This window comes from Oryx dammah, unplaced genomic scaffold (genome assembly GCF_014754425.2).
Source record: "Oryx dammah isolate SB20612 unplaced genomic scaffold, SCBI_Odam_1.1 HiC_scaffold_11, whole genome shotgun sequence".
NCBI classification, from domain to species: domain Eukaryota; kingdom Metazoa; phylum Chordata; class Mammalia; order Artiodactyla; family Bovidae; genus Oryx; species Oryx dammah.
Genome location: NW_024070195.1, coordinates 22,110,055 through 22,125,941, shown reverse-complemented (window position 1 = coordinate 22,125,941; position 15,887 = coordinate 22,110,055). Strand labels below are relative to the sequence as shown.

General features: G+C 35.3%; 1 protein-coding gene across 1 annotated transcript; it reads left to right on the top strand.

Moving 5' to 3' along the window:
* The first annotated feature begins 6,087 nt into the window (after positions 1 to 6,087).
* LOC120870352 (olfactory receptor 2W1) lies at positions 6,088 to 7,050 on the top strand. Its single transcript, XM_040250010.1, has one exon. It carries the CDS (start codon positions 6,088 to 6,090, stop codon positions 7,048 to 7,050), a length of 963 nt encoding a protein of 320 aa, XP_040105944.1.
* The last annotated feature ends 8,837 nt before the right edge of the window (positions 7,051 to 15,887 follow it).

Below are 15,887 nucleotides of genomic sequence, written 5' to 3'. Positions count from 1 at the left end.
TGAGTATTTTTCATGTTTGGGCTCCAATTATAAAGTTAAATTACAACTTTAAAGAACTTTTTTTAAAGAAAAAAGAGAACTATAGAAAATAAAAAGGGAGACATGAAAATACATGTTTAAAACTGAGATCTTTAGTCAAAGTGAATATTTTCAACTGTCCATATATTTAGAATTTTGATAGACAAAAAATCCCAATTAATTGATTTTGTTTCTTAGTTCAGTTCAGTCTCTCAGTCAAATCTGAGTCTTTGCGACCCCATGAATTGCAGCACGCCAGGCCTCCCTGTCCATCACCAACTCCCAGAGTTCACCCAAACTCATGTCCATCGAGTCAGTGATGCCATCCAGCCATCTCATCCTCTGTCGTCCCCATCTCCTCCTGCCCCCAACCCCTCCCAGCATCAGAGTTTCTTATTATCCTTATTTAAAACAATATATAACAATATATATATATAAAATACATACGCAGTATGTATTTAATTCTAAAGGAACTGGTTGAAACAGCAAATGTGCTTATCAGATGTTTTATCAAGTATCTGTATTAGCTCTCCCAAAATTGATTAAAATGAACATTGTTATACCATACAGATTCCCTAAATTGATTGAAATAGTAATAGCTTATTTATTTGAATATTTACTGTGTGTCAACCAATACAAATGGTTAATTCATTTAACCATGGTTCCAAATAGGAAAAGGAGTACGTCAAGGCTGTATATTGTCACCCTGCTTATTTAACTTCTATGCAGAGCACATCATGAGAAACGCTAGGCTGGATGAAGCACAAGCTGAAATCAAGATTGCCGGAAGAAATATCAATAACCTCAGATATGAGATGACACCACCCTTATGGCATAAAGTGAAGAAAAACTAAAGAGCCTCTTGATGAAAATGAAAGAGGAGAGTGAAAAAGTTGGCTTAATAAAGCTCAATATTCAGAAAACTAAGATCATGGCATCTGCTCCCGTCACTTCATGGCAAATAGATGGGGAAACGGAAACAGTGGCTGCCTTTATTTTTTTAGGCTCCAAAATCACTGCAGATGGTGACTGCAGCCAAGAAATTAAAAGACACTTACTCCTTGGAAGGAAAGTTATGACCAACCTAGAAAGCATATTTAAAAGCAGAGACATTACTTTGTCCACAAAGGTCTGTCTGGTCAAGGTTATGGTTTTTCCAGTAGTCACTATGGATGTGAGAGTTGGACCATAAAGAAAGCTGAGTGCTGAAGAATTGATGCTTTTGAACTGTGGTGTTGCAGAAGACTCTTGAGAGTCCCTTGGACTGCAAGAAGATCCAACCAGTCCATCCTAAAGGAGATCAGCCCTGAGTGTTCATTGGAAGGACTGATGTTGAAGCTGAAACTCCAATACTTTGGCCATCTGATATGAAGAGCTGACTCATTTGAAAAGACCCTGATGCTGGGAAAGATTGAAGGCAGGAGGAGAAGGGGACGACAGAGGTTGAAATGGTCGGAGGGCATCACGGACTCAATAGACATGAGTTTCGGTAGACGCCAGGAGCTGGTGATGGACAGGCAGGTCTGGCAGGCTGCAGTCCATGGGGTCGCAAAGAGTCAGACACAACTGAGCGACTGAACTGAACTGAATTCATTTAAATCCATACTAACCCTCTAAGTATGTATTGTTACTATCCTCCTATTATAGATAAGAACTCTGAGGCACCAAAATGTTAAGTAATTTTCCCAGGTTTACACAGCTAATAACTGGAATCCCTGGAATTTCAGTCCAAAATATCTGGCTCCATCTACTTCACACTATACTATGTCTTAAATATAGAATATAGTGATTACTATCACATAGAAATGGATAGTTAAAATTGTTTTATTGCTCAGTGATGAGAAGTCATCACAATTAAACAGGTATCATGAGGCAGTCAGTTTGTGTTCATGTATTTTATTAAAGTAATTATTGATGGTATGTACTTCTAATTAAAAGGAGCTCTTATAACTTATGATCAATCATAAGCCAAGTTATAAAAACTTCATTCCATAATCTAGGACTTAAATAGTGACCTCTGAGACATTGAATTGTCATGAACACGAAGTGTCTGAATTACTTACCATGCCTATTAAGTCAAAGGCATATTAGGACTGTTTAATAAAAATATGAATCTTATGATCTTCAACTTATTGTTTTAGAGCTTTGGAAATAACATTCTCTTCCGCAGATAACTGTTTTGACTTTGGATATCAGAGGCAATTATTAAAGACACTTTATTTAAATGATATCTGCTCAGAACAAAATTATTTCAAAAAGCCATAGGTGTACTATTAATGGTAAGATGATTTTACAGAGTTACATGCTATAATTTGAGTATTGAAAACACATATTACTTAAAAGCAATTTTTATTTGAAATACATTCTCTATCTAGAGAAAAAATTCCAAAAATACTTTTTCTTATTTCCCTGTACTAATAGCTTTCCTTTATACTAAGTAACTTTTACGTCTATTAAATTTCTTCGGGTGACATATCAGGATATTGACTAATTCTCTATCTCTTTTACAGGATTTATCTGTGGCACTTAGCTAAAGTCAATCAGATATGGTCTGAATGGTTTAGCAAACTTTTTTGAATGATCTGGGTTTTCTAGAAACACTAGGAAATTTTGTTCAAATTGTTAAGAATAGTGAATTAATAGTTGCTTTTTAATGTTTCTCTAGGGCAAAGACCTACCTTCAGGTTGATTTAAAGTCAGAACAAGTAGTAAGAATTTCTGACAAGTTTCATCCTCTCATCTGAAGTCACATGTTTAAGAGGAAGGAGTCCCGCTGAGAATCTATACCTTAGTATATATCAGGAAAAGCAGAATTCACAGTGGCACTGCAGAGAAAACATGAGCAAGCTGCAGCCCTTCAAAGCAAATGTCCACAGGATCTATTGTCCGAAGTGTGGGCTCCACATTGGTCAAGAAGCAGAACATAAGGGGAACTGTCTCTGGATCACAATAATGTTAATCTTTAATATCTCTTGGAAAATAGTGTACCTGAGTTGGTAAAACAACTTGTGGGAAGTAAAAGAGAGAGTACTTGGACCTACAAAGACTGATTCCTCTGATTTTCTTTCAGGATGTTTAGAATAAATATTATAAATCTCTGTATAGAAATTCTCCTTTTTATCTTTGTTATGAAGGAAATATTGCTTTATTCTCTACCATAGTAAAGAGGAAGACATGAAGTTATGTCTCAATTTGTGATTTCAGACATTTTCATCCAGCAGAAATAAAAGAGGGAAATGTAGATTAAGTTAAAAATAAAGAACTGAAATGTAATATTATATTCATTAAGACTTTGAAGCTAGGAAAGACAGACAATTTTGTTCCATTTCTAAACCTCATAGATGCATGAAAAATAATTTGAAGATTTCCTATGTTGAGATTTTAATAGGCAGGATTTTTTTACCTTCCTGAATTAATCTTTGGAGGTTACAGTGATATTGCAACAAGTTAAGAAATTAGCCTGTGGCATTGACTTAATTTTTTTTTAATTTTTAGATTTTGTTTTCTTATAATTTTAACTGAAGCTCTGTTCTATTCAGAATTTAGGCACAATTACACACACATACCTGTCTGTCAAAATAAGTATTAATTAAGTTATTCATCCCCATGTTTAGACATTATATTGCTCTAATGGTGTGTGACAGCTTGCAATACATTTTAGTTATTTTTTTCTTTCTAAGAAAGTAGGTCAATGATAGAACCCAGGCTCAAATCATGACTCTTGGAAAGCTATTTCTGAGAAAATTACCAAATGACTCTCTCAAAACACCTATCTTAACCAGTATACTCAATTGCTCTTCTAAATGTGTCCACATTTGAATCACGGCCACAGTTTGAAGTAATTTCTTCCTAATATTCAAGAAATATATTTGAAGTGTATAGCAAACAAAGAAAGCACAACTTTTTCTACTATATCTATACAGAGAGAGAGGGGCAAATCAGTGTGATATTTAACCTATTTTTCAATCATGTATTTTCTTTTAGTCATTCTTAATGGAAGAGTTCTGGATGTTACTTGTTGAGAAGTGATCTTTTTATACCCAGTGGTAGGGAAAACTGTAGGTGGACTATTGATAATCTGTTTGACTGTTAAAAGTTTTGACAGCTCTGATATGCTCATGCATGTCTAAAGGAAATTTATCTGTATCACACTACTAAATCACAATGAGTTTACTACTCCTTTGAATAGAAACTAATATTTTCAATTATTTTTCACCAAACTAAATAAATGTTATTTGCAACCATATAGATTAAATGAAAATTTTTTCCATTCATCTGTCACCTTCTATCATCCTATTTAGACAATCATAAAATAGAAGCCTAAGTCTTTATCACTTATATAAAAAAAAATGCTTACTAACAAAGTGATTGAATCTGCCTGGCAATGCAGGAGACTTGAGTTCAATCCCTGAGTCAGGAACATTCCCTGGAGTAGAAAATAGCAACCCACTCCAGTATTCTTGCCTGGCAAATTCCATGGACAGAGGAGTCTGGCAGGCTCACTAAAAGTAGGACACAACTGAGCAACTAACACTTTCACTTCACGTTCAGTTTCAGTGAAGTGAAATCACTTTCAGTGATTTTTCATCATTATTCATAGTGTGAAATTTTTTATTCAAAAATTATGTATACACAAGGGGATATACATATATATAAACATATACATACTTAGGTGAACTGCATTAGGTATTATAGACCACTGCTTAGATGGGAGGAGTTGTTAAACATTTACTCACATGGTGCATGATTATAATTTCTTATTAGAATAACTGTAGTAACTAACGATTATTGAGACACCCTACATTCCAAGCATTGTTCTAAAAACTTTATACTCATTCAATCTTCACCCCAACTCCAAATGATTTTTGTCCCCATTTTTACAGATGAGAAAACTGAGCCCAGAAGTGTGATGTAACTTGTCTGAGATTGCACAGCTAAATAATTTGCAGAAATATAAACAAACTCTCTTTGCCTGTGCTGTCATACTCCATGCTACACTGGCCCTCTGTAAATCTCTCTAAACATGATATCAAACAAAAAGAGATTATGAGTTCAGGCAATCCCGCTTTAAGCAATGAACATTCAAGAGGTAGTTAAAAGAATGAGCAGAACTTGCAGAATAAATAGGAGTCCAGAAAAGGAGAAAGGTTCCCAGGGCTTTAGATAGGAATGAATCTGACTTGTCAAAGTGAGAAAAGGCTAGTAGTCAATAAGTGTAAAGTGATCTGTGCAATGAGAATGAGGCCTTGTGCAGGTTCATCTAGGCCATCTTAAAAAAAATAGAATATTTCCTAAATGTAATGGAAAATGACTGGCTAGGTTGCACATGGATAATGTGATTTTATTTAATCTTGTAAAAATGTAAAGGCATAAAACTAGAAGTAAGGAATAAAGATTATTGCCAGAATCTAGAACAGATGACAGTGACTTGGACTAGGGCACTGATCATGTAAGTTTTTAGAGTGAGAGGACAATTAAAATATATTTTTGCATTAAAACTTACAAGTTTTGGTGATGTTAGATATTGGGGATGAGAGAGATAAATGTGCCAAGGATAAATGCCAGATTTCCTTCATATCAAACTGGAAGACCAAAGGTGCTATTCACTAGGATATGCAAAAAAAGGAATACTCTTCCTCGTTCTAACACTAGCCAAATAATTATATCATATATGTGAGTCCACTGACCAAGTAAAATAGCATGTTCACTGTACATAGTCAATGAAAATTATAAATAATCATAGAAGCAAATCTATTTCAAACTTTCAAATTTACACATGAGAAAATTCAGGCCCTTAGTAAAACTCCCTAAGTTTAATATAAAAATATATTAAACTCATCACCATAAAAGAACCTACAACAAATATCAGATTACTTGGCTGTAATTTTTACTAGTAAAATAAATTTGCTACCTTTGTTTAGTTCTATATTTCTTTAAATTATTCAGATAGTCTTTGTTGACAAGTTTCTCCTCTTCCTTTCCTTTCTCCTTTTCTTCCTCCTCCCATTCATCCTCATCTTCCTTCACCTTCTCCACCTGCTCTTCTCTTGGATTTGACACTGAAGGATTATGGACCAGAAAAATTATACTTCTCTACATGGCTTCATTCTGCTTGGCTTCTCTGACCATCCCAACCTGGAGATGGTCCTGTCAGGAGTTGTCACTGTCTTCTACTTAATTACCTTGGTCGGTAACACAGCCATCATTCTTGCATCTCTCCTGGATTCCCATCTCCACACACCAATGTACTTTTTCCTCCGGAATTTATCTCTCCTAGATCTATGTTTCACAACCAGCATCGTACCCCAGATGCTGGTTAACTTGTGGGGACATGATAAGACCATCAGCTATGTGGGCTGTGTCATTCAGCTCTATGTTTACATGTGGTTTGGCTCCATCGAGTGCCTTCTCCTAGCTGTTATGTCCTATGATCGTTTTACAGCTATCTGTAAGCCCTTGCACTATTTGGTCATCATGAACCCACATTTATGCCTCAAGATGGTTATTACAGTCTGGAGTATTAGTCTGGCCAATTCTGTGGTATTATGTACACTCACCCTGAATTTGCCTAGATGTGGAAACAACCTTCTGGATCATTTCTTGTGTGAGTTGCCAGCTATGGTCAAGATAGCCTGCATAGACACCACAGCAGTTGAAATGTCTGTTTTTGCTTTAGGCATTCTCATTGTCCTTACACCACTCATCCTTATTCTTATATCCTATGGCCACATTGCCAAAGCTGTGCTGAGAATGAAGTCAAAAGCCGGCCAGAGAAAAGCAGTTAATACCTGTGGATCTCATCTCACCGTAGTGTCCATCTTCTACGGAACTATTATCTACATGTACCTGCAACCAGGTAACAATGCCTCCAAGGACCGGGGTAAGTTCCTCACCCTCTTTTACACTATCATCACTCCAAGTCTCAACCCTCTCATTTACACCTTAAGGAATAAGGACATGAAGGGTGCACTGAAGAAGCTGATGAGAGTTGACCACAAATCTACAAAATCAAGGAGGAACTGGAAGTCATAGAAAAAAATTAGCATGGATAAGGCAATAAAATATTTTCTAGTTGTCTTTCATTTTTAGTGAGGCAAGTAATCCCTAGATCACAAAGGTCAATTAATATAATAATTTTTGTATACAAACTTTTGGATACAAACAACATTACAACCATCCTACTTAGCTCTTTCATGCCTCTATATGCATGCTCAGTCACATCAGCTCTCTGCAGTCCCACAGACTGCAGTCTGGCAGGCTCCTGTGTCCATGGCATTCTCCAGGCAAGAACACTGAAGTGGGTTGCCATTTCCTACTCCAGGGGATCTTCCCAACCCAAGGATTTCGAAGCCTGGCAGGCAAATTTTTTTACCACTGAGCCATCTAAGAAGCCCTTTATGCCTCTAATCTTTGGCATATCTCCAGGAAAAAACAAGTCATAGAAATTTTTATTTTTGCTTGTAATGTAACACAGAGAGAATGTAAACATAAACTTGAATGCATTTAATTTATTGGGGTCACAAAGAGTTGGACATGACTGAGCGACAACTGAACTGAACTGAAGCCCCATCAAAAACTGTTCTGGTTATCTAGCTATGTATTTTCAATGCTAATGCTTAGATCTTCAGAAATACAGACCTGAATGAATAGCTTCATATATGTTATGAGTTGTATATAAAATAATAATATGCTAATGGTTTTCTGCATTAAATCTCTTATGCTACCGTTCAAAGATATATACGTCTCTTGTGCAGACAATGCAATCTACAAGGTAGTAATTTGTCATAAGCACCACTTGAAACAATTTGCTTTTTTTCAATGAAATTTGATCATTAACAGCATGAGTAAAAGATCTCTGTTTTTTAAGTCTGTTACATCTTTATAATGTTACGAGGAAGTGAGAAGACACCAAACAACGATTTTAAAGAAGACAACACAGTCATATTCATTTCTTATTTATTTATAAAACATTTTGTTCATGATTATCCATCTCAATGGAAAGAAGAGTATGGCTAGTTTGAGATTAGTTAGGCTTTTGGGGAGATCTGTGGACAGTAGAATTTACGTGACTTTTTTAGAAATATAGATTTGTAAATTTGTATGTAGTGGAGTTTCATATGATGAATAAATATCTTCATATAACTTTTTAGTTTTATATATATTATGAAACTTATTATGAAAGTATTGTGATACTTTTGAATTAAACTTTGATATTTTCTATGCAATACCTTTTTCTCCTGCTGCTGCTGCTAAGTCGCTTCAGTTGTGTCCGACCCTGTGCAATGCCATAGACAGCAGCCCACCAGGCTCCCTCCTCCCTGAGATTCTCCAGGCAAGAACACTGGAGTGGGTTTCTCTAACAGACTCCATAATTTAAAATTGTAATCAATCTATATAGTATTTCCTCCTCTATCAGTTCATAATTCTTGAACTGTAGAAAAGAGTCACTAGATAATTTTACTTTCCCGGGCAGAACAATGTGATGAGTCACATAAAATATATTTAACATGATATAGGATATTGTCAGTGTTCTTATTGTCCATCTACTACATGTTTTAGAGTTACCTTCAAAAACAATTCACCAGCCTATAAAAAAGTTCACCAGTACACAAAATGTAAATTATGTGATCCTGATTTATATAGTCTGGCCACCCCACCCATTACATTTAACAAGAGGAAAAAAAGTAAACCAAAATGGCAGGCAGAAACATAAGGGGAAAATAAACAAGAGAGATATAGAGCAAGCAAAAAACAAAAAATAAAACAGCAGTACTGAATCCTCATTTATCAATAATCACCCTAAATATAAATGGATTGAATTCACCAATCAAAAGACGCAGAGGGATTACAAAATAGGATCTAACTATATGATGCCTCCAGGAGATTCACCTCAACCCTACAGACACATATAGACTCGAAGCGAAGGGATGAAGGATGATACTGTAAGCAAATGGCAGCCAAAAGAAAGCAGTGTAGCCATACTTGTGACATCAGATAAAATAGACTTCAAGCAAAAAAAAAAAAAAAAACGAGACAGAGATCAACATTATAGAATGATAAAGGGGACGATTTACAAGAAGACATGATAGTTACTTATATATATGAACCTAACATAGCAACACCAAAATATATAAAGCAATTATTAACAGACTTAAAGGGAGAAATTGATAGGACCACAATAATAGTAGGGAACATTAACATCCCACTTACAGCCATGGGTAGATCATCCAGACGAAAGAAAATAGGGAAAGGGCAGCCTTAAATGAAATGTTAGACCTGTTGATTCAATAGATTTATACAGAACATTTAATCCAAATTCAGAATAATACACATTCTTTTCAGGTGTACATGGAAAATGCTTAAGAATAGACCATACGCTGCGATACAAGTCTCAATAAACTAAGAAGACTGAAATCATATCAAGCATCTTTTGTGATCATAATGGTATGAAACTGGAAACAACTACAAGAAGAAAGCTCAAAATATCACACAAATATGTGGAGACTGAAAAACATGCTACTGAACAACTACTTGGTCAATAAAGAAATCAAAGAAGAAAGCAAAATATACCTGAAGACACACAAAAATGAAAATATGACACATCAAAATCACTGGGATACAGAAAAAGTAGTTTTGAGAGGGAAGTTTATAGCAATATAGGCCTACCTCAAGAAATAATAAAAATCTCAAATAAAAACGATAGGCTCTTTAATAAATGGTGTTGGCCACTCAGCCATAAAAAAGAACTGAATGATGCCATTTGCAACAACATGGATAAACCTAGAGATCACCATACTAAGTAAAGTCAGACAGAAAAAGACAAACTCCATAAAATAGGACTTATATGTGGAAGCTAAAACAAGATACAGATGAACTTATTTACAAAACAGAAACAGACTCACAGACAAAGAAAACAAACTTTGGCTACCAAAGGGGAAAGGGAATGGGAGAGGGATAAACTACAAGTTTGGAATTAGCAGAAAGAAACTAGTATATATAACTCGTATATATATAAAACAGATAACAAGGTCCTACTGTATAGCACAGGGAACTATTTTCAATATTCTGTAATAAAACATAATGGAAAAGAATATGTATGTGTGTGTGTATATACATATATATTCTAAATTGCTTTGCTATATACCAGAAACTAACACAACATTGTAAATCAACTATACTTCAATAAATAAATGAATAAATATTTTTTTAATTTAAAAAATAAATGTTGTTAGGAAAACTGCACATCAACATGCAAAGAAACTAGACCACTATCTTACACCATACAACAAATCAACTCAAAATGACTTAAAGAGTCAACGTAACACCAGAAACCATAACACTACTAGAAGAAAGCATAGGCAGTATGTTCTGTAACATTGGTCTTAGCAATATTTTTCTGGATATGTGACCTCAGGCAAGGAAAACAAAAGCAAAAGTAAAGATGGGATTACATCAAACCAAAAAGATTCTGCACAGCAAAGGAAATCAACTAAAGTAAAAGACAACCTGGCAAATGGAAGATTTTTGCAAATCATATGTATATTTGCAAAATATATAAAGAACTCATACAACTTAACCACAACAACAAAACCTGATTAAAAAATTGTCAGAGTACCAGTGCAAGTTTGATCTATGAAGCAGGGCACTCAAAGCTGGTGCTCTGGGACAAGACAGAGGGATGGGGTGGGGAGGGAGACAGGAGGGGGATTCAGGATGGAGGGACACATGTGTACTCATGGCTGATCCATGTCGATGTTTGGCAAAAACCACCACAATATTGTAAAGTAATTAGCCTCCAATTAAAATAAATTTAAAAAATTTTTAAAGGTCAGAATATCTGAATAGACATTTTTCCAAAGAAGACAAACATATGGCCAATAGGTACAAGAAAAGATGTTTAACATCATTAGTTATCAGAGAGATGCAAATAAAAAACACAATGAGATTCATCTCATAGCCATTAGTGTGCATATTATCAAAAAGGCCATAAGTAACAAGTATTGGAGAGGATGTGGAGAAAAGGAAACCCTCATATATTGTTGGTGAGAATATAAATTGGTACAGCCATTATGGAAAACAGAATGGAGATTCCTTTTAAAATTAAGAATAGAAATACCATATGTTTCAGTTATTCAACTTCTGAATATTTATCTGAGAATACTAAAATAGTAATTTGAGAAGATATATGCAATCCTCTGTTCATCATAGCATTATTTACAATAGTCAAGATACACAAACAAGGGATGAATGGATAAAGAAAATGTATAAATATATGACTGAATACTACTTAGCCATAAAAAAGATGAAATCTTGCCACTTACAACAATATGAATGAACCTTAAAGGTGTAATGCTAAGTAAAATAAGTCAAATGTTGAAAAACTTATACTGTAAGGTTTCACACATATGTGGAATAAAAAATGAATAAATAAATAAAAATAAATGAAGAAACCAAACCAAACAAAAATAGACACATAGATCCAGAGAATAGAGTGGTGGTTACCAGAAGGGAAAGGTAAAATGGGTAAAGGCGTATCAACTGATGAATAGAAACTATACTTTTGTAGTGTATATAAAAGTCAAAATGTAATATTGTACACATGAAACTTATATAATGTTATAAACCAATGTTACCTCAAAAATAAAAATTTTTAAATAAAACAAAAAAATTAATCAAATTAACTTAATATGATAATATTGTGAGGTTTTCTTAACATACCACAAGACAGCCATATGATGATAATTTTTAAAACTAGATGATGGATCCATGGGGTTATAGTATTATTCACTCTATTTTTGTACGTTAGAAAGTATCTGTAATAAAAGGTTTTTTAATGTCTTAAAAATCTTTTTTGAATATATTAACAAGCTCTTCAACAGTTGGAAATTTCTTCTTGAAGCCATATTTCCATTGTTCTTCTCATCCAGAATTTTACAGTAATGTATTATATTTGTTCCTTTGCAAGTCTTTTGACTATTATTCTTCTCAGCAAAAATACATAAATTAATTGAAATTATTTTTTAAATTTTCTGTGATCATAAATCTTTCAGTGTTCAAATTTTTCTTCTGGATTAACTTTTCAGCATTCATTTAAATGCTTGTTTTTATTTTTAATGAAGCACAAGTAAAGATGAGATAAACAGACTATGCCAAGCTTTCGCAGAACATATCCTAGGAAATTCCTGAATGCTTCACCTTGACCTGCATCATAATGATGTTTAATTACTTTTGTGGGTCACCAATCCCCAGGGCTTTAAAAATATGTAGAAATCAAATTACCAACTTTCTTAGATATCATACCCATGAACTATCTTTTACCCATCACACCTTTTTGTAAGGTTAACAAATACCTAAAATATGCCCAATAAAAACATAATTGCTAAACTCAATTATTCTCAGGGTGGAAAGACAGAACACAATATAATAGCTTTTATTCCATAGTCCCTTTTCCTAAGATCATCTCCATATTTTTCTCTGATTGGATCTAATTAACCACCCAGCCAGTTTATAATGGCTGGTTCAGACCAGGAAATCCTTGGATTTAATCAGACCATTAAATCCATAGTGATTTAATGTTCCAAATAAAAGCAACCCTACTAACTAAACTAACCATTGCAACTTGAGGAGTGGTGGACTAAGAAATCCAGAGTGGGAAACAGATATTAAGGTTCTTCACACAGCAGATAAGTGATTAATTCTTTCAACATGTCTCTTTTTTAAAGACTGTAATCTAAACATACATTTTTAAAATTCAGAGATTCACAAACATACAGAGAAGATGAAATGTCATCTTGACTATGATTGGTTTCATTTAAAATCATTCTTGGAATTCCCTGGCAGGCCAGTGGTTAAGAGTCTGCACTTTCATTGCTGTAGGTGTGGGTTCGATCCCTGGTTGGGAAACTAAGATCCCACAAGCTGCCCAATGTAGCCAAATAAATAAATAAATAATTTTCTTAAATAACTGAGTGAAGTGAAAATCATTCAGTCATGTCCATCTCTTTGTGATCCCATGGATTATATAGTCCGTGGAATTCTCCAGGCCAGAATACTGAAGTGGTTAGCCTTTCCCTTCTCCAGGGTATCTTCCCAGCCCAGGGATCGAACTGGGGCCTCCTGCATTGCAGGCGGACTCTTTACCAACTGAGCTTTCCCTCATTTGTTAAACAAAAACCATATCATAAATAGGTTAAATTTGAAGATGCTGTGATACTCAATACTTGAATAGTGATGGATTTTATAGAGTTGTGGAGGAGCTGGAAGGCTTTAAGCAAATACTGAGAATGTATTTGCTCCACTCATGATGAAGGTTGAAAGCTGGAACGAGCATAACAAAGGGTTAAGGCTGGGAACGGATAACGAAGGATTATACGCCTGGCCTTGAGGCGTTCAAAGGCTTCCTTCTGACCACCTGTTTCTGGGAGCAAGGACTGTTGTTTCATGATAAGACTCCCTTTAGAGTTTCACCAAAGCTATGTTATGGCTTGAGTGGTGGGAACTGTATTTTATGCTTGAATGCTTTGATGTTTTATCGAGAAAGGCTACGTGCAAGTCTGCCTTATGCTTTGCTCCCTGAGGCCATATATCTGCGAAAGCTAGATAATAGAATTTGTCAGTCCACTAGAGGCTGTCCCTGAATGTCCTTTTCAGAGTGCGGCCCTCCAAGCCTTACAAGAGTAACAGCTACTGCAAGTCAAATACACATATACATGCTTTGTCCAATATCAAGCCCAATTTTTTAAAAAAAAGATGTTCTTATTTATCTTTGCAGTATATGCAGAGATTTGCCTATCTTTCAATGAATATTTTCTATATTTTGTAATTAATTTATTTTAATTGGAAGCTAATTACTTTACAATATTGTGGTGGTTTTTGCCATACATTCACATGAATCAGCCATGGGTGTACATGTGTTCCTGTACATCCTGAACTCCCCTCCCACCTCCCTCCCCATCCCATCCTTCAGGGTCATCCCAGTGCACTGGCCCTGAGCGCCCTGTCTCATGCATCAAACCTGGACTGGTGATCTATTTCACACATGATAATATACATGTTTCAATGCTATTCTCTCAAATCATCCCACCCTCGCCTTCTCCCACAGAGTCTAAAAGACTATTCTTTATCTCTGCGTCTCTTTTGCTGTCTCACATATAGGGTCGTCATTACCATCTTTCTAAATTCCATATATATGTGTTAATATACTGTATTGGTGTTTTTCTTTCTGACTTACTTCACTCTGTATAATAGGTTCCAGTTTCATCCACCTCATTAGAACAGGTTCAAATGCATTCTTTTTAATGGTTGAGTAATATTCCACTGTGTATATGTACCACAGCTTTCTTATCCATTCCTCTGCTCATGGACATCTAGGTTGCTTCCATATCCTAGCTATTGCAAACAGTGCTGCAATGAACATTGGGGTATGCGTGTCTCTTTCAATTCTGGTTTCCTCAGTGTGTATGCCCAGCAGTGGGATTGCTGGGTCATAAGGCAGTTCTATTTCCAGTTTTTTAAGGAATCTCCACAGTGTTCTCTATAGCGGCTGTACTAGTTTGCATTCCCACCAACAGTGTAGGAGGGTTCCCTGTTCTCCGCACCCTCTCCAGCATTTATTGTCTGTAGATTTTTTGATAGCAGCCATTCTGACTGGCATGAGATGGTACCTCACTGTGGTTTTGATTTGCATTACTCTGATACTGAGTGATGCTGAGCATTTTTCATGTGCTTTTTAGCCATCTGTATATAATTATTTTAATACTAGAAAGTATGCAATTACAGTCTTCAACAAATGTTGAGTCCCTACTTTTTATCACTACTAAAATAGATACTGGAGATAAAGCAGAGAATAAAAATCTGCTGACAGATTTTACAGAAATATCATTAGATGAATCAATAAACAATTTTCCTAACTTGGAAGAAATATTTTAATTTCATGCTACAGAGTAGGTTATCAATATGCTAATTACTTATCTACAATTAAATGTATAGATCAATGGTTGAAAAATCAGGAAATTATAATCTGAGAATCTCCTATACTTATGTTTAAGAGACAAAGGTGTGTCTAAGAAAGTAAAACCATTTTATCAACAAATTCATTTTCTCATAGCAAGATTTATTCTGATGTCATTTTTAAAAGATGATATATAATGGAATCATCTATAGGATTTTTTTTAAGCCACACAGCTATGCTGCTGCTGCTGCTGCTAAGTTGATTCAGTCGTGTCCGACTCTGTGCGACCCCATAGACGGCAGCCCACCAGGCTCTACCATCCCTGTGATTCTCCAGGCAAGAACACTGGAGTGAGTTGCCATTTCCTTCTCCAATGCGTGAAAGTGAAAAGTGAAAGTGAAGTTGCTCAGTCCTGTCCGACTCTTTGAGACCCCATGGACTGCAGGCTACCAGGCTCCTCTATCCATGGGATTTTCCAGGCAAGAGTACTGGAGTGGGGTGCCATTGTCTTCCCCGACACAGCTATGCCACCTCCCAAAGAAATGGAATTATATTTTCCTAAAGACTAGTGCTCAGACAAGATTAAAAACAAATGCCCTATAAAATTAGAAAATCTAGAATAGGATGCTCAGAAATTTGGGTCAGTCCATCATTTCATGTTCTCTTTACGGAGGAGCCTGGAAGGCTGTAGTCCATGGGGTCACTAAGTGTCGAACACGACTGAGCGATTTCATTTTCACTTTATATTTTTGTGGGTTAACATTTTGTAGTGTAGTGCCAAAATTGCAGATGCAAAGAAAGAAATAGATATAGTGACTTTGATGGAAGCAAAGATGTTGAAAGTAACATCTTTACTTTAAAAAAGTAAAAAACGCATGTACACCCGTGGTGGATTCATGTCAATGTATGGCAAAACCAA

Coding starts and splice junctions, on each gene's coding strand:
- LOC120870352 (XM_040250010.1), top strand. CDS start 6,088: ATGGACCAGAAAAATTATACTTCTCTACATGGCTTCATTCTGCTTGGC.